General features: G+C 39.2%; 1 protein-coding gene across 2 annotated transcripts in view; it reads left to right on the top strand.

Annotated features, from left to right (window-relative positions):
• CFAP206 (cilia and flagella associated protein 206) overlaps positions 1–12816 on the top strand; it is a 43882-nt gene extending 31066 nt beyond the window's left edge. For both annotated transcript variants that reach the window (XM_066361328.1, XM_066361327.1), the window contains exon 13: positions 12463–12816. In XM_066361328.1, coding sequence (XP_066217425.1) covers positions 12463–12693 — 231 coding nt within the window. In that variant the 3' untranslated portion in view covers positions 12694–12816. The remainder of the gene's footprint in view (positions 1–12462) is intronic.
• The last annotated feature ends 9665 nt before the right edge of the window (positions 12817–22481 follow it).

Genomic DNA, 22481 nt, shown 5'->3' with positions numbered 1-22481 from the left:
TTCATTCACACTGGACAGGTATTATTGTATTGGCTATTGTCATTTTTTAAATTTGACCAGCTACAGCAGCGGTTCTCAACCTGTTGGTCGCGACCCTGGCAGGGGTTGAACGACCAAAACACAGGGGTCGCCTAAAGCCATCAGAAAATACATAATGCATGTATTATAGTTATGAAGTAGCCACCAAAATTATTTTTTGGTTTGGGGTCATCGCAACATGAGGAACTGTATTGCGGGGTCATGGCATTAGAAAGGTTGAGAACCACTGAGCTAAAGGAAAAGAGTGCCCTTGATTAAATAATCAGGTATAGCATGTTTTAAAAATTATTGGGATGATGTCAGAGTAATAGCGGCGTGAGCGGTACTCCTGATCTCTCCCCTTCAAATTTCAACAAATTGAACAACTATAAAGTAGCAAAGGAACCCCATCTGGGCTTGCAGGCACACCTGAAAGATCAGAATGGACTAACATTGGGACGGGGTGAAAAGGCAGAAGATAAAATGCATTCACAGTCAGCTCTGGGTAGGAGAAACACCCAGAGTGACTGGGTTTTTTTACTTTGCTGGACTACAGAGGGAGGAAGGAAGCTCTGGCTGTTTGGATTTTGTTTGAAGGGTACAGAGAGGGAAACAAAGTAACTGGGTCTCCTTCTGTTGGGAGGAGCAGTGAGACAGAGGGGCAGAGGGAGAGAAATTAAACCAAAGCAACCAAAGCGTGGGGTCATGGCCAGTGTCTTCATGGTTTGCCTGCAGCCTGCACTCAGCAGAGACAGAGAAAACTAAAGTGCAGCCCCCCAGCCTCCTAGATCTTGCCTCCTACCTGTACTACTTACCTTGTAGTACAAACAGTGGCTGAGACAAATCCCACAGCTAACTCTCCATAGCCACTCTCTCCCCTGAAGAACAAAGGTGCTTCCCGTCTGGTCCCTGGTCCATTGAGATGTGGGGAGGATTGCCTGGAGGCCTGAGATTGCTGTTGCTAGAGCCGTAAAGCCAAAGCTCTAAAGCCCTCACAACACACCCCAGCCACCAATGCAACCGTGTCCCTGACTGCATCATTACAACAGCAACATGTCAGCAGAAGACAGCCCAGGAATTTCACAGAGCTAAAACTTGTAATACCTACTGGAAGAAAACTATGAAAACCAAAATTTATTTTTCCTGTTTTTTATTTTCTTTTTTTCCTTCTTACTGTTTTTTCTCATTTGAATTTTATTTTCTTTAATATTTATATTTTCTGTTCTTATCTCTTTGTGGATGTTCTGTTTGTTTTTGATTTTTTTTTGTTTTAAATCTTTAGTTTCTGTGTTTTTTTTCTTTTTACTTGTCATAATTTTTTAAATCTTTACACAGTGGTACCTTGAGATACAAATTTAATTCGTTTTGTAATCAAGCTCGTAAGTTAGTCAACTCGTATATCAAACTGCCGATACTGGACCCGTGCGCCAATGCACCAACTAGTGGCAGCGTTCCGAACCATGACTCGGATCTTGGAATTTCGCTCAGCTCTCGAACAAAAATATGGATGAAGTTGTAGCTTGCATCTTAAAAATTCATATGTTGGTCTGTTCATATCTCAAGGTACCACTGTATTTTTATTGTATTTTTTTATTTTAATTTTTTATTCTTTTTAGTAGTTATTTTGTTAAGGTTTTTAATGATACCACTCTCAAATGCCATCAAGAAAGAAGAAATTGCCTGACTAGGCAGTGGCACAGTGGATAGAGCATCAGACTGGGATGCCAAGGACCCAGGTTTGAGACCTCAAGGTCCCCAGCTTGATCGCAGGCTCATCTGCTTTGAGCAAAAGCTCACCAGCTTGGACCCAAGGTTGCTGGCTCGAGCAAGGGGTTACTCGGTCTGCTGAAGACCCATGGTCAAGGCGCATATGAGAAAGCAATCAATGAACAACTAAGCTGTTGCAATGCACAACGAAAAACTAATGATTGATCCTTCTCATCTTGCCGTTCCTATCTGTCTGTCCCTGTCTATCCCTCTCTCTGACTCTCTGTCTCTGTAAAAAAAAAAAAAAAAGAAAGAAGAAATTGAATAACATGGCTACACAGACATCGTTCAGTAAGAAAATAAAAAATCTCCAGAAAAAAACTCAATCACATGGAAATCTTGCAGTTAAATGATAGAGAATTCAAAATTGAAGTTCTACAAACACTCAATGATATGTGAGAAAACATGACTAGGCAATGTCATGAGCTCAGAGAGGAGACTGAAACTTTAAAAACATAGCTGAAGAACTTAATACATAAATAGAAAACCAAAGAAGCAAGTTTAGATAATATAACATGTCAGATAGAGGAAAGAATCAGTAATATTGAAAACAGGCTATTAGAAATGCTACCGAAAGAATAGGAAAGAGAGTCACAAATTAAAAAAACAGAGAGAGAGTTCTACAAGAATTGTCTGACTCCATCAGAAAGAGCAATATAAAAATAGTGGGTATATCAGAAGAAGAAGAGAGGGAGAAGGGAATGGAGAGTCTATTTAAAGACATAATTGGTGAGACCTTCCAAAGCTTGTGAAAAAAGTTAGAGCCTCAAATCCAAGAAGCAAACAGAACTCAGAGTGACCTCAACCCAAACAGACCTATTCCTAGGTAAATCATAATAAAATTGTCAAAAATCAATGACAAAGAAGGATTTCTCAAGGCAGATGAAGAAAAGAAGACCATAACTTATAAAGGAAAGCCCATTGGTTATCATCAGACTTCTCAGGGGAAACTCTACAAGCCAGAAGAGAGTGGAAATAATCATTCAAATTACTGAGAGGAATTACCAGCCAAGAATACTATATCCATCAAAGTTATCCTTCAAATATAAAGGTGAAATAATAATTTTTGCAGACATACAGAAGCTGAGAGAATTTATCACCAGAAACCCCCCACTGCAGGAAATACTCAAAGGGGTTATTTGACCAGACACAAAGAACAAAAGAAGTCAAAACTACAAGTAAAAGCTCCAACAAGGTCACAATAAAAACAAGGATAGTCTGTGACAACAATAACATGAAAGGGGAGAGGATAAAGATCTATAGTAGCAAAGGAGGATGGAGTACAGAAGCACTCATAAGATAAAGGACTCTTGTACATATGAACATTTTTCTCTTAATAACCTAATGGTAACCACCCACAAAAAAACCACTACTAAAACATACATCTTTAAAAAAGAAGAAACAAGAGAAAGAAACATGGAATACCACCAAACAAAAACAACCGACAGAAACACAAAGAAGAAGAACCAAACAAGACACAGAGCTACCAGAAAACAAAACATAAAATGGCTATAAGAAATCCTCAAGTGTCAATAATTACCCTAAATGTAAATGGACTGAACCCACCAATAAAGAGGCACAGAGTAGCAGATTGGATCAAAAAGCAAAACCCAATCATATGCTGCCTTCAGAGACACATCTAAACTACAAGGACAAAAGTAGACTCCAAATGAAAAGTTGCAAAACTATTCTCCAAGCAAATAAGATTTTTAAAAAAAGCAAGTAAGCCTGACCTGTGGTGGCGCAGTGGATAAAGCGTCAACCTGGAAATGCTGAGGTCGCCGGTTCGAAACCCTGGGCTTGCCTGGTCAAGGCACATATGGGAGTTGATGCTTCCAGCTCCTCCCCCCCTTCTCTCTCTCTCTCTCTCTCTCTCTCTCTCTCTCTCTCCCCCTTTCCTCTCTAAAATGAATAAATAAATAGATAAAAATAAAAAAAAAGAAATAGAAACAACAACAACAACAACAAAAAAAAGCAAGTATAACCATACTCATATCTGGCAATGCTACCTTCAACAAGAAAGATAACCAGAGACAAAGATGGATATTTCATAATGATAAAGAGGACATTATATCAAAAAGACATGACACTTCTTAATATATGATATATGCACCAAACCAGGGAGCACCAAAATATATAAGACATCTACTAACTGATCTAAAAATAGAAGCAAACAAAAACACAATCAGCCTGACCTGTGGTGGTGCGGTGGATAAAGTGTCAACCTGGAATGCTGAGGTCTGGAATGCTGAGGTTCGAAACCCTGGGCTTGCCTGGTCAAGGCACATATGGAAGTTGATGCTTCCTGCTCCTCCCTCACACTTCTCTCTCTCTCTCTCTCTCTCTCCCCCTCCCTCTCTCTCTCTCTCTCTCTCCCTCACCTCTCTAAAATGAATAAATAAAGTTAAAAATAATGATAATAAAAAAATTTTCCCCAAATGGAAATGGTGTTTTTTAAAAAAAACAAAACACAATCATAGTTAGAGATCTCAATACACCATTGATGGCTTTAGCTAGATCATGTAAACAGAAAACCGATAGGGAAATATCAGCCTTAAATGACACACTGGACCAAATGGACATAATAGACATTTACAGGGTATTTCATCCCAGAATGTCAGATTATACATTCTTCTCTAGTGTGCATGGAATATTCTCAAGGATAGACCATATGTTGGGCCACAAAACTAATGTCAGCAAAGTCAGGAAGATTGATATTATATGATACCAAGCATACTTTCTGACCATAAGGCTTTGAAATTAGAATTCAACTGCAAACAGGAAGTAAGGAAATCCACAAGAATATGGAAATCAAACAATATACTTCTAAAAAATAGCTGGGTCAAAGAAGAAATAAAAGCAGAGATCAAAAGATATACACAGACAAATGAAAATGACAACACAACATATCAAAATTTCTGGCATGCAGCAAAAGCAATAAGAGGGAAGTTTATATTATTATAGGCTTATATCAAGAAACAAGAAAGTTCCCAATTAAACAACCTAAAATAACATTTTTTTAAATAGTTTTATTTAGACAATTAATTTTAATGGAGGTAACATTGGTCAACTAGAGCACATAGATTTAGAGAAAACATCTCCAGATCATTTTGACATTCGATCATGTTGTATACCCATTACCCAAAGTCAAATCGTCCTCTGTTACCCTTCATTTGGTTTTCTTTATGCCCTTCCCCACCTACCACCCCTTCCCTTCCCTCCCTTCCCCTCCCCCTGGTAACTACTGCTCTCTTATTTATGTTCATGAGTCTCAATTTTGTGTCCCAGCTATGTTTGAAATCATACAGTTCTTATTTTTTTCTGATTTACTTATTCCACTCATTATAATGTTATCAAAGTTCATCCATGTTGTCATAAATGATCCTATGTCATTATTTCTTATGGCTGAGTAGTATTCCATAGTATGTATGTACCACATCTTCTTTATCTAATCTTCTATTGAAGGGCTTTTTGGTTGTTTCCATGTCTTGGCCATTTCACATCTTAAGGAACTAGAAAAAGAAGAGCAAAGGCAACCCAGAGTCAGCAGAAGAAAGGAAATAATAAAAATTAGAGTAGAACTAAATGAAATATAGAACAAAAAAATTATAGAAAAAATTAATACAATGAAGAACTAGTTCTTTGAAAAGATCGATAAAATCCACAAACCACTGGCTAGACTCAATAAGGAAAAAAGAGGAAAGAATCATAAACAAAATCTGAAATGAACGGGGAGAGATTACCACAGACATCATGGATATACAAAGGATCATAGTAGAGTACTGTGGAAGATTATATGCCACCAAATTCAACAATCTAGGGAAAATGGATAAATTCCTAGAATTATACAATCTTCCTAGACTGAGTTGGGGAGAAGTGGAAAACCTAAATAGACCTATAAGCAGGGAATAAATAGAAGCAACTATCAAAAACCTCCCCCAAAACAAAATTCCAGGACCAGGTGGCTACACTAGTGAATTCTACCAAACATTCAAAGAAGATTTGGTATCTATGTTTCTCAAAGTCTTCCAAAAAATAGAGGAAGAAGCAATACTCCCTAACATATTTTATGAGGCCAACATAACCCTGATACCAAAACTTGGCAAAGACAACACAAAAAAAGAAAACTACAGACCAATATCTCTAACAAATATAGATGCAAAAATCCTAAACAAAATACTAGCAAATAGAATACAGAGGGTCTTCGAGTTACGACACAGTTCTGTTTCTATGACAGTGACGTAACTTGAATTTTGGTGTAAGTCAAAACACACCCTAGCCTAAATCATTTACCTATCCTAACACAGTTGTAAAATCATAATCTAGATCATACAAACACATCCTAAGCCACAGAAAAAGGAAAAGGACATAAATATACTGTACTGTACACTGTACTGAATATTCTTCCACTGAGTACAACCAAACTAATTAATCCATGTGGTCTGTAAGTATGAGGCTAACAGTGTAAGCTGAAACACTCACATTTTAATTTTTTAAGTTTTTTATGGGAGTGAGCATTGTAACCTTGAAATGTCATATGTCAAAACTGTTGTAAGCCAAGGAGCCCCTGTATAGCAGCACATTAAAAAAAATAATACATTACAATCAAGTGGGATTCATTCCAGGATGGTTCAACATATGGAAATTGATCAATGTAATATACCGCATCAACAAATCAAAGAACAAACATGATATGATCCTCTCAGGAGATGCAGAAAAGGCATTCAATAAGATACAACATCTCTTTATGTTTAAAACACTCAATAAAATGAGTATAGAAGGAAAATACCTCAACATAATGAAGACCATATATGACAAACCATCAGCTAATATCTAAATGGTGAAAAAATGAAGGCTTTTCCACTAAAATAAAAAATGAGACAGGCTGTCCACTCTCTCCACTGTTATTCAACTTAGTTCTGGAAGTTTTAGCCAGAGTGATCAGGTAAGGGAAAGAAATAAAAGACATCCATATTCAGAAAGAAGAGGTTAAAGATGTCACTTTTTTCAGATGACATGATCTAGTATATAGAAAACCCCAAAGACTCAAAAAACTATTAGAAACAATAAACCAATATAGTAAAGTCATAGGATACAAAATCAATATACAAAAGTCTATTTCTTTCCTATATGCCAATGGTGAAATATCAGAAAATGAACTCAGAAAACAATTCCTTTTACAACTGCAACAACAACAACAACAACAACAACAACATAAAATAGGAATAAACTTAACAAAGGATGTGAAGGAACTATACTGAAAACTATAAAATATTAATGAAAGAAATTGAGAGAGACACAGTGAAATGGAAAACTATTCCATGTCCATGGATTGGAAGAATCAATATTGTTAAAATGGCCATTTTACCCAAAGCAATCTACAAATTCAGTGCAATCCCCTGCAAAACCCCAATGTCTATTTCTTAAAGAAATAGAACAAAAAAATTACCACATTTGTATGGAATCACAAAAAATCCCAAGTAGCCAAAGCAATCCTGAGGAAAAAGAATGAAGCCAGAGGTATCACACTTCCTGACTTCAAATTATACTATAGAGCCATGATAATCAAAACAGCATGGTCTTGGCAGAAAAACAGACAAACAGACCAATGGCACAGAATCGAGAGCCCAGAAATAACACCATATCTATACTGACAAATCTTCAACAGAGGAGCTAAAAACACACAAGGGAGAAAAGAAAGCCTTTACAATAAATGGTGCTGGGAAAACTGAAAAGCCCCAATGAAAAGAATAAAACTTGACTACAGTTTGTCCCCCTGCACAACAATTAGTTCAAAATCGATCAAAAACCTAAATATAAGATTTGAAACTGTAAATTACATAGAAGAAAACACATGTACTAAGCTCATAGACCTTGGCCATAGAGAACAATTTATGAATTTGACCCCAAAGGCAAGGGAAGTAAAGGCAAAAATAAATAAATGGGACTATATCAAATGAAAAAGCTTCTGTACAGCAAAAGAGACTGACAACAAAACAAATAGGCAGCCAACTAAATGGGAGAAGAGATTTGTAAACAATAGCTTCAGTAAGGGGTTAATATCCAAAATATATAAAGAACTCACAAAGCTCAGTAACAAACAAGCAAACAAATCAATTAAAAAAGGGGGAGATGACCTGAACAGACATTTCTCCTAAGAGGACATACAAATGGCCAACAGGTATATGCAAAGATGCTCATCTTTTGCTACGTATTCGAGAAATGCAAGTCAAAACTACAATGAGATATCACCTCACACCTGTTAGATCGACTATTATCAACAAGACAGGTAATAACAGTGTTGGAGAGGCCTTGGAGAAAAAGGAACCCTCATTCACTGCTGGTGGGAATGCAAATTGGTACAACCATTATGGAAGAAAGTATGGCAGTTCCTCAAAAATTAAGAATAGAATTAACATATGACCCAGCATTCCCACTACTGAGTATCTACCCCCAAAACTCTAAAACACTGTATGTAAAGACCCCCATGTTCATCAACATTATTCACAGTGGCTAATACATGGAAACAAACAAAGTGTCCCTCTATAGAGGATTGGGTAAAGAAGAAGTGGTACATATATATTAATACAATGGAATACTACTCAGCCATAGGAAATGATGACATAGTGACATTTACGACAACATGGATGGGCCTGAGAACATTATACTGAGTGAAATAAATAAATCAGAAAAAGCTAAGAATTGTATGATTTCACACATAGGTGGGATATAAAACTGAGACTCATGGACATAGATAAAAGTGAAGTGGTTATTAGGGGGAGGAGAGTGTGGGTCGTGGTTGAGGGGGTAGGGGAGAATGGGTGTAAAGAGGGACAAATCTAAGGTGTTGGAAAATGATTTGACTTTGGATGTTGGGTATACAACATAATCAACAGTTCAAGTGCTATAGAAATGTTTGCCTGAAACCTTTGTACTCTTTTTTTTTTTTTTTTTTTTTGCATTTTTCTGAAGCTGGAAACAGGGAGAGACAGTCAGACAGACTCCCGCATGCGCCCGACCGGGATCCACCCGGCACGCCCACCATGGGGCGACGCTCTGCCCACCAGGGGGCGATGCTCTGCCCATCCTGGGTGTCGCCATGTTGCGACCAGAGCCACTCTAGCGCGTGAGGCAGAGGCCACAGAGCCATCCCCAGCGCCCGGGCCATCTTTGCTCCAATGGAGCCTTGGCTGCGGGAGGGGAAGAGAGAGACAGAGAGGAAGGCGCGGCGGAGGGGTGGAGAAGCAAATGGGCGCTTCTCCTGTGTGCCCTGGCCGGGAATCGAACCCGGGTCCTCCGCACGCTAGGCCGACGCTCTACCGCTGAGCCAACCAGCCAGGGCACCTTTGTACTCTTATTGATCAATGTTACCCTGTTAAAGTTAATTTTCTAAATAAAATTTTAACAAAATCTTGTGGCACACCTTTGAAAATTGCTGGTCTATGTAATAGTTTTAATTTATTGTGCTGATCTTTAAGGTGCTAGTGTTTAAAGCACTTCAATCTTCCTGTAGTCATTTAAAGCATATCCTTCTCTTCTTTAGATGTTTTTGAGGAGCAGAATGTTCTACCCTTTTTATATCATAAATCTTGTCCCCTTTTTTTTGTGAACATGTCCTCTGTAGTCACAGGACTCTCTCTCTAGTCCTTTTATTCTCAATTATCTTAATCACATGAGCTGCCTACCATTAAAGCCAATCTTTGAAACTCTCATCAGTATCTGACTTAGTGTAGTTGCCCTCACTCATTCTATTTATAGTGTCTTATCATTTCTTTTTCCAAGTGAGAGGAGGGGAGATAGAGAGACAGACTTTCGCATGTGCCCTGACTGGGATCCACCCAGCCACCCCCACCTGGGGTTGATGCTCAAATCAACAGAGCTGTTCTCAGTGCCTGAGGCTGATGCTCAGGCCAACCAAGCTATCCTCAGCGCTCGGGTCTGATGCCCAAACACTGGCTGCGCTAGAGTACGAGGGCGCGTAGGGGGAGAGGAAGAGAAGCAGATGATCGCTTCTCCTGTGTGCCCTGACTGGGAATTGAACCCAGAATGTCCATACTCGGAGCTGATGCTCTATCTGCTAAGCCAACCAGCCAGGGCTGTGTTTTGTCATTTTAAACGACAATTAATAGTAGTATGAAGACAACAAACACTTTTTATAGCTGTAGCTTTTTTATAGTATATTTTATTCATCTGTTTAGCTGAAATCAGCTGTGAAATAAAGACAGACTGTCCCAATGAGAACAGAGGCTATTTATTCAGAGCTTATTATTGTAAGGGAGTCGGTCAGGATCACTTGCCTTTGGCAGAGACCAGAGGCAGATTTAAAGGTGAGCGCACTGGGCACGTGCCCTGGGCCCCGACTTCTGAAGGGCACCACAAAACCCCAACTTTACACTTTTTTCTAATGACACCAAGTTTGGTTTCATATGTGCAATTTTAACATTAATAGTACATAATATTTTTTTTATTTATTTAAAAATATGGTTAACATGTATTTTTATTTTCCTTGTCTCTTTTTTTTAAGGGGCCCAATATTTTCTTCTGTGCCCAAGGCCTCAATGACCTTAATCTGCCTCTGGCAGAAACTCAAGAGCAGAGATGAGTAAAAAAGCTTTATAGAGAAAAAAAGGGAGGGCTTCAGTTATTCTCTGAGTGGAGGTTGTTGACATGAGGAAAATGGAGGTGGGCATCTTATGTGATAGGTTTGGTGAGCATATTTGGCTTTCTCTGGTCGGTTTTGAGTTAGAGGGTGGGGTGGGGTGGGCACCCACATAAAGAAGACTTCTAGGTCTTGACTGTCTAGGGACGCTAGGCCATCATTGCTGTGGCTGCAGAGGTTGTGGTTGGCTTCCAAAACTGGTTGCAGCAGAGGTTGTGGGTCAGAGTTCTCTTGTCACATAAGTTTAGCCTTTGTTTATGTTCAGTCTCACAGGTTTTTCTCTAACCACATCATTTCCTTTGCCACCCTTTCTAATGGCAGTTTTTCAAAAAGTCCCCTGATTTTCTGGTATAGCTTCTAGATCATTGTTTGTTAGCATTCCTATCAGTTATTCTCCTATAGTTCTTGAAACTCTATTATTTACTAAACTTTATCTTAACTCAACAGATATATACCAGGTAACATATATATATTTCAATCCCTTGTTCTTCAGGAGCTAATAGTCTTACCAAGTAGCACTGATACACTAAAAATATTAAGTGCCTCTTGCTAAGTGCTATAACAGAAGTGAAATAAAAACTCTACTAAATTGACTTAGGTGACATTTTAAGTTGTTTTTGAGATACAAATAGGCAAAAGAGAAGAGGGGAGTTATGGTTGGATAGGATATGAGAGGTAGAGGTGACAGCCTAGGTCTGGACTGGGAATGTGAAGAGAATGGGGTATTCACTGGGACTGAACTTCATACTGATGAACCCTGTCTTCTCATTCCTCAAACTCCACTTCATTCTGATTCCCACCTTAGACCTAATTATCCTCTAGAATGTATAGCGTGTTGAATGTCAGCTCCCCATATATTACCAACGCAACTTGTTGATAAGACAAAGCTCAGTATCTTGGCTTAAAATCATGAGGGAAACCACCACCTCAGTAGAGCTTTGGCAGTATCTCAGTGGAGGAACAGCAAGGTCAGAGTTTATTGAGAACTTAAAGTTTGGTTGAAGGTAGGTCTGTCAGTGCCAGGGTAGGTCGGGGATGGTATGAGGTTTGAATTGGATAGGATAAAGGTCATAAAAAGGCAGCCCAGCATTGATGAGAATAGTAAGGTGATTTTTTGAGGCAAGGGATGGAAAGAATTCTAGGACTTAATCTACGTGTTAATGCTTAGTACCGAAGAACTGATGCATATTTCAGGATGTTTTGTAATGAATAAGCAAGTTATTTGCTTTGACATTGGTCCCTTGGAATAGTAAAATTATGCTAATGAAGATAATGGAATTGTAAAGTCATATTAATATAGACAATAAGCTGTGTGGGGGGAAGTAATTTTGGTTCTCAATCGCCTGCAGTATCTCAAAGTCTAAAACATTTGTTCTTTATTCCAGATCTCTCCTTAACTCACATGCTCTAATGACTTCTGAAAATTTTCCTGGACCTCACCATAATTTCAATATCTCCTGTTCTCTTTCTATAGGCTTCTCCTTGCTTCTCAGCCTGAGTAATCTACTTAACTTTATGTTCACTAGAAATTCACAAAAAGAGTGAGCAAAATGTAGAATAATATGAAATATATATAATCTGAAAACATCAGAGCTTTTATATTAAAAGTCTTGGGTGAAGCTCATTTAAACAGACAATGGAAATCTTCAATTTTTGTCTTTAAAAAATAAACCAAGAATAGTAGAATAATCCAAGTTGTATTAACTTAAAGTATAGTAATGACAGACTTAAAAGATTATATTAACAAATAATTGAGTTCACTGTAAGTTTGAACCTGTATGTTTTTTGGGTCTGTTTTCATTATTTAATATATTTTTCTGCCTCATGGCAAAAGATATTTTCTATTACATTCTAGATTTTCTGATGTTCTAGTGTTTTCTAGAAAAATGCTGTGTTGTAAAACTAATTTCTTGGTGGACAGTGAAAAAACAGGCAGATATTAACTGGTACCTGAGACTATTTTATATTATTTGTTCTTCAGAGAAATGTTAATTCCTGTTTGTTCTCTTTCTACCTAGGCTAATTTGCGTCAGAAAGCTACTCACTCAGTACAAACTGACCTCAGTAACATGAGAAGAGAAAATTGTTCGCAGGTGTATCCTTTAAAGCATGCCAGCACGCAGTCTAAGAGAGAAGACGGCACCAGAGTTCCCAGGCCTCAGATTTATATAGCTGGTCTCCGCGGTGGTCCCACCGCAACCACCTGTGGGGTCAAGGTGAACTTAACTAGAGCTGTTGATGAAACCTAGCCAGACACCACATTTTAAAAGTAGATACCACCAAATTATGAATGATGACAAATATTTAAAATCATTCATTTTTGCATCCATGAAATTTAGCTAGTGTTGTGATGCTGGCGCATTGATTGGTTGTCTGACTATTTTTGAAAAAACTAAAAATGGTTTTCTGTGACACATTTCTCATTCTATTAAACTTGAAAAGTAAAACTTGGTCTATTCATCTTTTGTTAGAAAAAGTGCGGCAACATTAAGACTGAAATTATTATGCCATTTAGATATCAATATAAGATTATTATGCCTGGGATTGAAGTTTATTTCCAAAATCATACTTAGTGTTAAACATTAAACATTTAAAGCCTAGTCACTATTTCAGCTTTATTAGCTATTCAAATGTGGACATAAGTTAAATGGATGTACTATTGTCTCCCGTTATATGTCGGTTCACTATCCACTGTTTCAGTGATTCTCTGTCAACCATGACCCAGAAATATAAATTGGAACATTTCAGAAATAAAAAACAATTCTAATTTTAAGTTGAATGCTGTTCAGAGTAGTGTGATAAAACCTCACGCCGTCCCACCTGTTCCCCTGGAGGTGACCCATCCTTTTGTCCGGTGTGCCCTCGCTGAACCTACAGTTCAGTAAGGTTTTTTGGGAGAGAGAGACAGACAGAGAGAGAGACAGACAGAGAGAGAGACAGAGACCACATTTACATGATATTTACTATTGTATATAATTATTTTATTAGCTGTTACAGTCAACCTCTTACTGTCACTCATTTATAAATTAAACTTTATTGTAGGTATGTATGTATGTATAGAAAAAAACAAAGTATATGTAGAGTTTGTGCTCTCCTCTATTTCAGGCATCCTCGGGGGGTATTGGGCCATATCCCCTGAAGATAAGGGGCAGGGACTATTGTATAACAAAACCTTACTAATTGGGAACAGTTAGAGCAAGGTCCACTAAATGTTTTATATTTTTAATTTTTTTTTAGTGAGACAGAGAGAAAGAGCAAGCAAGAGACAAATACAGACAGGAAGGGAGAAAGATGAGAAACATCGACTCATAGTTGCAGCACCTTAGTTGTTCATTGTTTGCTTTCTCATATGTGCTTTGACTGGGGGGCTACAGCAAAGCGAGTGACCCCTTGCTCAAGCCAGCGACCTTGGGCTCAAGCCAGTGATCATGGGGTCATGTCTATGATCCCACACTCAAGCCAGATGAACCCATGCTCAAGCCAGCAACCTTGGGGTTTTGAACCTGGATCCTCAGCATCCTAGGCTGCCACTCTATTCACTATCCCACCATCTGGTCAGGCACAAAATGTGTTTTTAGACTATGGTTATTTTACATAAAATCTGGACTTCTGGCCCCTTGAAAAAAAGTTTATCTGGCAACACTTGTTGAGCATGCCTGTAAGTAGTAGCTGTGCTCTATAATAGGGGCGGCACTTCCAGTTCTGGTTCCTGTTGGCTCACAGGCCTCCTACCTCACTTCTTTGCCTTATTTGCTTGATTCATTAGGCCAGTGGTAGATTAAGGTCAGTTGAGGCCTTAGGCACAGAAGAAAATATTGGGCCCCTTAAAAGAAAAGAGAGAACCAGGAAAAATAAAAATACATGTTAACCATATTTTTAAATAAATAAAAAATATGTACTATTAATGTTAAAATTGCACATGTGGGCCCTGGCCAGTTGGCTCAGTGGTAGAGCGTCAGCCTGGCGTGCAGGAGTCCCGGGTTCGATTCCCGGCCAGGGCACACAGGAGAAGCGCCATCTGCTTCTCCACCCCTCCCCCTCTCCTTCCTCTCTGTCTCTCTCTTCCCCTCCCACAGCCAAGGCTCCACTGGAGCCAAGTTTTCCCGGGCGCTGAGGATGGCTCTGTGGCCTCTGCCTCAGAGCTAGAATGGCTCTGATTGCGGCAGAGCGACGCCCCAAGATGGGTAGAGCATCGCCCCCTGGTGGGCAGAGCATCGCCCCCTGGTGGGCATGCCAGGTGGATCCCGGTCGGGCGCATGCGTGAGTCTATCTGACTGCCTCCCCATTTCCAGCTTCGGAAAAATACAAAAAAAAAAAAAAAAAAAAATAGCACATGTGAAACCAAACTTGGTGTCATTAGAACAAAGTATTAAGTTGGGGTTTTCTGGGGCTCTTCAGATGTCGGGGCCCAGGGTGCGTGCCCAGTGCTCTCACGATTAAATCTGCCTTCTGTCTTAGGTAGTTGTGTTTAGGGCCCCTGTGAATTACTAATAGGTAAATTTTACTGCTGTAATTTTGTCTTACACACTTCTAATATTAATTCATAGATAATAAAGGCTTCAGGTGGAGGGACTGTTAAACCTGCTTTAATAGCTGAGGGGTCATTTATATTTAGCTTTTTTTTTTTTTTTTTTTTTGCCTAAGGGACTTCTATAGTTATTTGTATAATTTGTCTTCTATCTAGGTTAAATGTTATTTATAATATGAATAAGCTTCAAAATCCATTTTCACAGATTTTAGAAAAATAAATCTCAAAGAGACCTCCTTCTGTGTTTTTTGATTTTCATATCTGTACTTTAAAAATGATGTTAAAGATGGGCTGTCTTTTGAGGCAAGGTCAGGGATCATGGGGAAGGGTCTGTACCTGAAGGAGGTGGGTGGTTATAGGTAATACTAAACTTTGCAAAATCAGGACTTTGATTTTATCTGTTCTGTTAACCCTTATTCAATTCTGTTAGAGTCCTATCACAGAAAAACATGATAAGCCACAGTTCTGGCTGGTTGGCTCAGCAGTAGAGCGTTGGCCTGCTGTGTGGAAGTCCCACGTTCGATTCCTGGCCAGGGTACACAGGAGAAGTGCCCACCTGCTTCTCCACCCTTCCCCTCTCCTCTTTATCTCTCTCTTCCCCTCCCACAGCCAAGGCTCCAATGGAGCAAGTTGGCTTAGGCGCTGAGGACGGCTCCATGGCCTCTGCCTCAGGCACTAGGATGGCTCTGGTTGCATCGGAGCAATGGCCCAGATGGGCAGAACATCACCTCCCAGTGGGCATTCTGGGTGGATCCCGGTCGGGCACATGTGGGAGTCTGTCTATCTGCTTCCCTGCTTCTCACTTCAGGAAAAAAAAAAAAATAATAATGATAAACCACACTTAAAGTTATAATGTTAAGGCTGAAAGTAAAATTGCCATGTGAATAAAAATGCAATTTGAAAAGCTAAACTTAATATTAGGAAGTTTCCTGGTAAGCACTACAGAATAAGGAGAGCTAGATCAAATGGTAAACTCACCCTCTCCCAGAACCTCCACCATCTATCTACACAAGCTGCATCTCTATCTGAAGATTTCCAACCACGTGTTGGCCCCGTCAGATGATCACCTCCATTTCTCAGGTCACAGGCTGAATTCACTTTCTTTGCCATATTTGTTTCTCCCTCTGTGTGCTTCCTTCTGTGGTCAAAGGCATCACTATCTACTCAGAAGCATAAATAAAAACGTCCTGTTTGTCTTTCTCTCACAGCCCCTACATTATCAAGCTTGAATTGTCTTTGGGATTTGTGTCTTCCTATTCTCACCCTGACTACTGTAGTTTAGGCCTTAGTCCTATTACCTGGTGGCATAATATTTCTAACATAAATCTGATCAAGTCACTCAGCCAGGTTTCCCCAACCTCCACTTCCCTTGCTTGAAAACCTACCAAGACTCTTTTCCACTACCGAGGGCCGTGATGGCAAACCTATGTCACGTGTGTCAGTGAGGACATGCATAGCCATTTTTGATGACACGCGGCTGCATGTGGCTGCATACCAGAGAGGTATGGGGCCGCATGCCGCACGGCCAGGTGCAGGAGCCGAGGATAAAACATTTGCTGTAGTGTAGACACTCTGTGCTGGAGGTCTGTAGGCCAAAACAACAGAACTCCGGCACAGAGCGTCTAGTTTTGGGACTTCCGGTTAGGCTGTTAGGGGATCTTTGACCTCACTTCCGGCGGGCAGAGCAGAGAGCAGCAGAATGCCGCGGGGGACGCATCTCTGGGGGCCTTGGGATCGTCATTACCAGCAACCACATAACCACAGCAACCATCATCCAATCTACTGTTCTGGGGTGTCATGGATTTCTAATTGACCATCATTACTGAGATAAGTGAGGGGGAGGCTGGGAGAGGCGAGGGCCTGTGCTATGGGTACCGTTTCCCGCCATTAGAAATAGCAGCAGCCATCTTAATTTACATAAGATGCAACTTCAGAATTGCAAGACAGCATCTGGGCTCAGGTGTTTGTCGACTTGAGGTCAAAGCTTGAGAATTTGATAAGGTGCTGCTTGGAGAATCAAGAGGAGTGCCACCACAAACAGGAAATTTGGAATGCCTGGAACCTATTACCAGACACTTTTAGCACCCTGAAAAATATAGCAATGGCTTTATTCACAATTTTTCCCTCTACATACTTTTGTGAGACTTTATTCTCAGCATTAAATAATATCAAAACCAACAAAAGAAACAGATTGAAAGATGAAATTAGTAGTGCTTGCTTGGGCTTGAAGTGTACAAAATACCAACCTTCAATTGAAGATTTAGCCAATGAAATTCAGCAACAAAAAAGTCACTAATAGGCAGGTTAGTTAAAGAATTCCCCCTTCCCCTCACTTATCTTAGTTCACGGCACCCCACACAAGTTAAATAATATCAAGACCAACAAAAGAAACCAACTGACAGATGAACAAAGAAGTCACTAATCAGGTAAGTTAAATAATTAGTTTTTGGTTTATTAAATACAGTTATATATTACAATTATACATTTTTGTTATTTAAACTATAAATATCATGAAATTATGGTTTTTTTCTCGAAGTGACACACCACCTGAGTTATGCTCGTTTTTTTGGCGAATTTTGACACACCAGGCTCAAAAGATTGCCCATCACCGACCTAGGAGATAAAGTAAAAACTCCTTCACCTACTTTTTAAGACTTTTAAAAATCTATTTTCCAGTTTCATTTTCTATCCCTGTCATGCTATCTCCACCCACCATACATATTAGGCAAATTGAACCACAACTCTTCAAATATGTCATGGTCTTGAATACCACCACTCTGCTCTTATAATTCTGTCACCTGTACTCTGCAGGCACCTTCATGAAACTATGTTTGTCCTCAAAGAGCCTGACTAGATTTTCCTTTCTCAGTGAAGGTTTTCATTGTCACCTTTGAGACAATTAATTGCTTCTTCCTTTGGGTTTTCACTGGATTTTATCTATACTATTTGTTTATTTATTTAATGTTTTGGGGGGGTTTTTGGTATTTTTTCTGAAGCTGGAAACGAGGAGGTAGTCAGACTCCCGCCTGTGCCCGACCGGGATCCACCCGGCACGCCCACCAGGGGGCGATGCTCTGCCCATCCGGGGCATCGCTCTGTGCAACCAGAGCCATTCTAGCGCCTGGGGCAGAGGTGAAGGAGCCAACCCCAGCACCCGAGCCATCTTTTGCTCCAATGGAGCCTCTGCTGCGGGAGGGGAAGAGAGAGACAGAAAGGAAGGAGAGGGGGAGGGGTGGAGAAGCAGATGGGTGCCTCTCCTGTGTGCCCTGGCCGGGATTCAAACCCGGGACTTCCACATGCCAGGCCGATGCTCTACCGCTGAGCCAACCGGCCAGGGCCTTTTATTTAATGTTTTAATTCCCTTTATCCTCCTCCCCTTTGGCAATCATCGACTTGTTCTCTATACCTATGGATCTGTTTCTGTTTTGTTTGTTAATTACTTAATTACTTAATTTCTTTTAGGTTCCACATATGAGATCTTGTCTTTGTCTGACATATGTCACTAAGCATAATAACCTCTAGGTCCATCCATGTTGTCAGGATTTCGCTGTTTTGTATTGCTGAACAATATTCCATTATATGTGTGTGTGTGTTGCCCTTATATTTTCTTTATCCATCCATTTATTGATGGATATCTAAGTTGCTTCTATATTTCCTTTTTTTTTTGCAAGGAAGAGAGGGACAGACAGGACAGACAGGGACAGGCATAGAGGAGGGGAGAGAGTTAAGAGGCAACAACTCTTTTTTGTGGCACTTTTGTTGTTCATTGATTGTTTTCTCATATGTGCAATGACCAGAGGGCTCCAGCTGAGCCAGTGACCCCTTGCTCAAGCCAGTGACCTTGGGGTCAAGCCAGCAATCATGGGGTCATGTTTATGATCCCACTCTCCAGCTGTGTCCCCGCGCTCAAGCCGGAGCCTGTGCTCAATCTGGTGACCTCAGGGTTTTGAACCTGGGTCCTCAGCGTCCCAGGCCAACACTCTATCCACTGAGCCACTACTTGGTCAGGTCCATATTTCCATGTCATGGCTATTACTAGTAATGCTGCAATGAACATAAGGGTCCATATATTAATATTTTTTGAATTAGTATTTTTGTTATCTTTGGATAAATACCAAGAAGAGAAATTGATGGATTGTATGGCAGCTTTACTTTGAATATTTTGAAGGATCACTAAACTGCTTTCCATAGTGGCAGCACTAATTTATGATCCTACCAACTGAGCACAAGGGTTCCCTTTCCTCCCTATCCTTGCCAGCACTTGTTTTTGTTTGTTTATTGATGAGAGTCATTCTGACAGGTGAAGGGTGACATTGCATTGTGGTTTTAATTTATATTTCCCTGATGATTAGTGATGTTGAACATCTTTTCCTGTATTGATTGTTCATCTGTATGTCCTCTTGGGATAAATGTCTATTTAGTCCTCTGCCTATTTTTTAAATTAGATTTTTTATGTTAGGTTATATAAGTTCTTTATATATTTTGAGTCTTAACCTTTTATCAAATCTATCATTTGTGAATATTTTCTCCCATTCAATGTGTTGTCTTTCATTTTGCTGATGGTTTCTTTTGCTGTTTAAAAACTTTTTAGTTTGATGTAGTCCAATTATTTTTTGTTTCCCTTGTTCTAGGAGATATATCCAATGTTTATACTCTTATAACTCTTAGATTGAATAGGTGTATACATATGTGTTCATCTGTGTTTTCCCTGTTAGATTGAACTTCTTGAGATTTGAACTCTGTTTTACTCATTTTTATATCTCTGATATTTGTAGAGTATCTTGTTGGACAATTGAATGAAAAGAAAAAAAAATAAAAGAAAGGACAAACTGGAAGCAGGGTATTTATTGGTTGAGTGATGATTTTAATAGTCAAGATGGGAACTATAAGGAGTTCAGCAAAGTACTTACTGGAAAGGAAGAGAGAGGAAACAGAGGGAAAAGGGAGATTATTTTTTAGGAAGTGATGGGAAATAAAGTTGGATAAATAGAGCTGGTATAGCTTTTGCGGGATTTTGAAAACCAGGCAGAAAAATATTTTCATTCCTGTAACAGGACATTAGAAAAACGCTGCAAACTCTTGAACAGAAGATGGATTTTGTCGAGTGGTGCTGGAGTTGAGACTGCTGCAAGAACCAGGGCGTGTGGTAATGGACAGCTTCAAGGACCAAATATGAGTTTTAATGAATGAAATATAACATATTAGGAAAGAAAAGGGGGAAAAATCAAAGTATGACATCAGGGTTTCTGCCCTAGGAGATCAAGGATAATTTAGAAAAGGAACTGGTTGATCAAAATAGATAAAGTGTTTAAACTAGAATATTTGAGTTTAAGGGTTGACCAAAATATTGTCAGAGGTGACTGGAATTTAAGCTGGAAAAAATTATTTTTGTCCTGGTGGGGTAGTTCAGTTGGTTAGAGCATCGTTCCAAAGCACAGAGGTTAGGTTGCTGATTTGATTCCTGGTCAGGGCACAGACAGGAACAGCTTGATATTCCTTCCCCTCTCTCTCTCCCTTCCTCTCCCCATAAAATCAATAAAGTAAAGAAAGAGAAATGATTTGGGAGGTCAATACCCAGGGAATAGGGATGGAATGAGGAGGAAGAAACAAGACAGAGAAGCAGTGGAAGAGTGGGAAAGACATAAAGGAATCTCTGTGGTCCTGGAAGGAAAGTCTAGGCCTACTACTTACTAGCTGTGGTACTTAATGTCTTTTTGCTGCAGTTTCTTCATCATAAAAACTGGGATAATAGTAATTCCCAACAGGTTGTCAAGAGGATTAAATGAGTTAACATGTGTAAAGCCATTAGATGGTAAGGGCTTTGTCAAAGTTAACCAAGAGAAAAAAAACTTGCCATTGCCTCATTCTACTGTACTCCTGTCCTTGTTTTCTCACTTTCTATTTACTAGCTCTCACTGCCTAGAATGCTGCTTGGCACATTATGGCTTTCAGCAAATAAAGGAGGATGAGGAATGAGGAAAGGTCAATGGAGTAGGCAACTGCTGAGCTCTGTTTTAATAGAGTTGGCTTGCAGCAAGTAAAGCAGAAAATGGTAGAAATAAGTACAGACTACTTGTCAGTGACTGTTTGGCAGGAAAAGAAAAATGAGATATGGTAACTTTTAAAAAAGGAAGCCGAGACAAGGGAGAGTTATGCTCAAATAAAGAATGTTTAGAGGTTGATGACTATTACTCATGTTTAACTCTCCTAATCTGGACACTAAAATTTACATCATCTCCTTGTATATATTTTTATTTTATTATAAAATGCGACAATTCTTCTGGTTTGTCTTTAGTAATATTATACCCCAGGAAAGAATTGTTCTAAAACTACAATAACCTAACAAATTGGTTTTGTATGTTTTTCGTAATAGCAGAATGAAAGTCATATGTTTAAACTGTCATGGGGACAATTACGTTGCGGTATCTGCATTTGTCTACATGTTCTTAATGCTTAATGGTTTACTATACTTTAAACCTTAGCACTTTTATCCTATTGTATAGCTACCATATTTGAATTTAACTTGTAACCTCCCTAAGCCTTTTGGTATTTGCTTACTGCACAGCCTCTTTGTTTAAGTTCATACTTTTACTTTATTACCAATGGATATAGTACTGGATTTCCTTTTATAATTTAGTTGTAATTCCAGTTTGGTCTTGGGAGGAGGTGTTACTGAGTTTCCTTTTAAAGAATTCATTGAGACTATAGTAACTCTCATGCCTGAGAGGAAACAGAAGTGAGCAAGGTATTAAGGTAAATGCTGCAACATGATAGTGACAATCAGGAATTACATAAGGCTCTCAAATGGCAATAGAAATAGCTACTGGAGGCACTGTAAGCTTCTCTCCTTATCAGACAAATTATCCTGTGATTCAATGTTTATGATTGATGCTTCTTGCACTAACCAGTGTTGTATAGAAAGCTAGGCATACGTAAAAGAAACACATTAAGCCAATGTTTTCTTCTTCAAGGCTCAGGATAATTCATATTGGAAAAGGAAAAATTAGTTCAAACAAAGAATGTAAATATCTACTTGGCTATTCATTTGGTTAGGATAATAAACAGAAGAGCCAGATATAAAGTTGATAGGAATTAATATTTCTCCCAAGGATATGCTATCAAGTTAATTACAGTCCTCTCTTTTGAGTGTCTGCTTTTTAACTCACTGACCAATCATGGTTCTCTACAATCGTGCACTATTTGGAAACTTATTGTTGAAATTATATCATTAAGAATAAAACCCCCTACTTTAACTGGAGGATTTAAATCACTTCGACACAAAGAAACAGCTTCAATTTCCAACCTAGGTGCCAGACCTTCATTTAGTGGGCTCCTGCATACAACAGTCCACATCTGTGGTAACTTCCCAAGAAACAGGATCCCAAGACTATTTTGTAGTCCAAATATGACGTTGACCTCATTACACACAGCCCTGCTTTAAACCTATCAAAACCCTCCCCCCTATATATTTTACTTAAGTCTGTTCTTCCTCCAAATTCTATAACTCTA

The sequence above is a fragment of the Saccopteryx leptura genome, chromosome 1, assembly GCF_036850995.1.
Source record: "Saccopteryx leptura isolate mSacLep1 chromosome 1, mSacLep1_pri_phased_curated, whole genome shotgun sequence".
Lineage (NCBI taxonomy): Eukaryota > Metazoa > Chordata > Mammalia > Chiroptera > Emballonuridae > Saccopteryx > Saccopteryx leptura.
The sequence above is the reverse complement of the archived record's forward strand: the minus strand, read 5'-3'. Positions and strand labels throughout refer to the sequence as shown.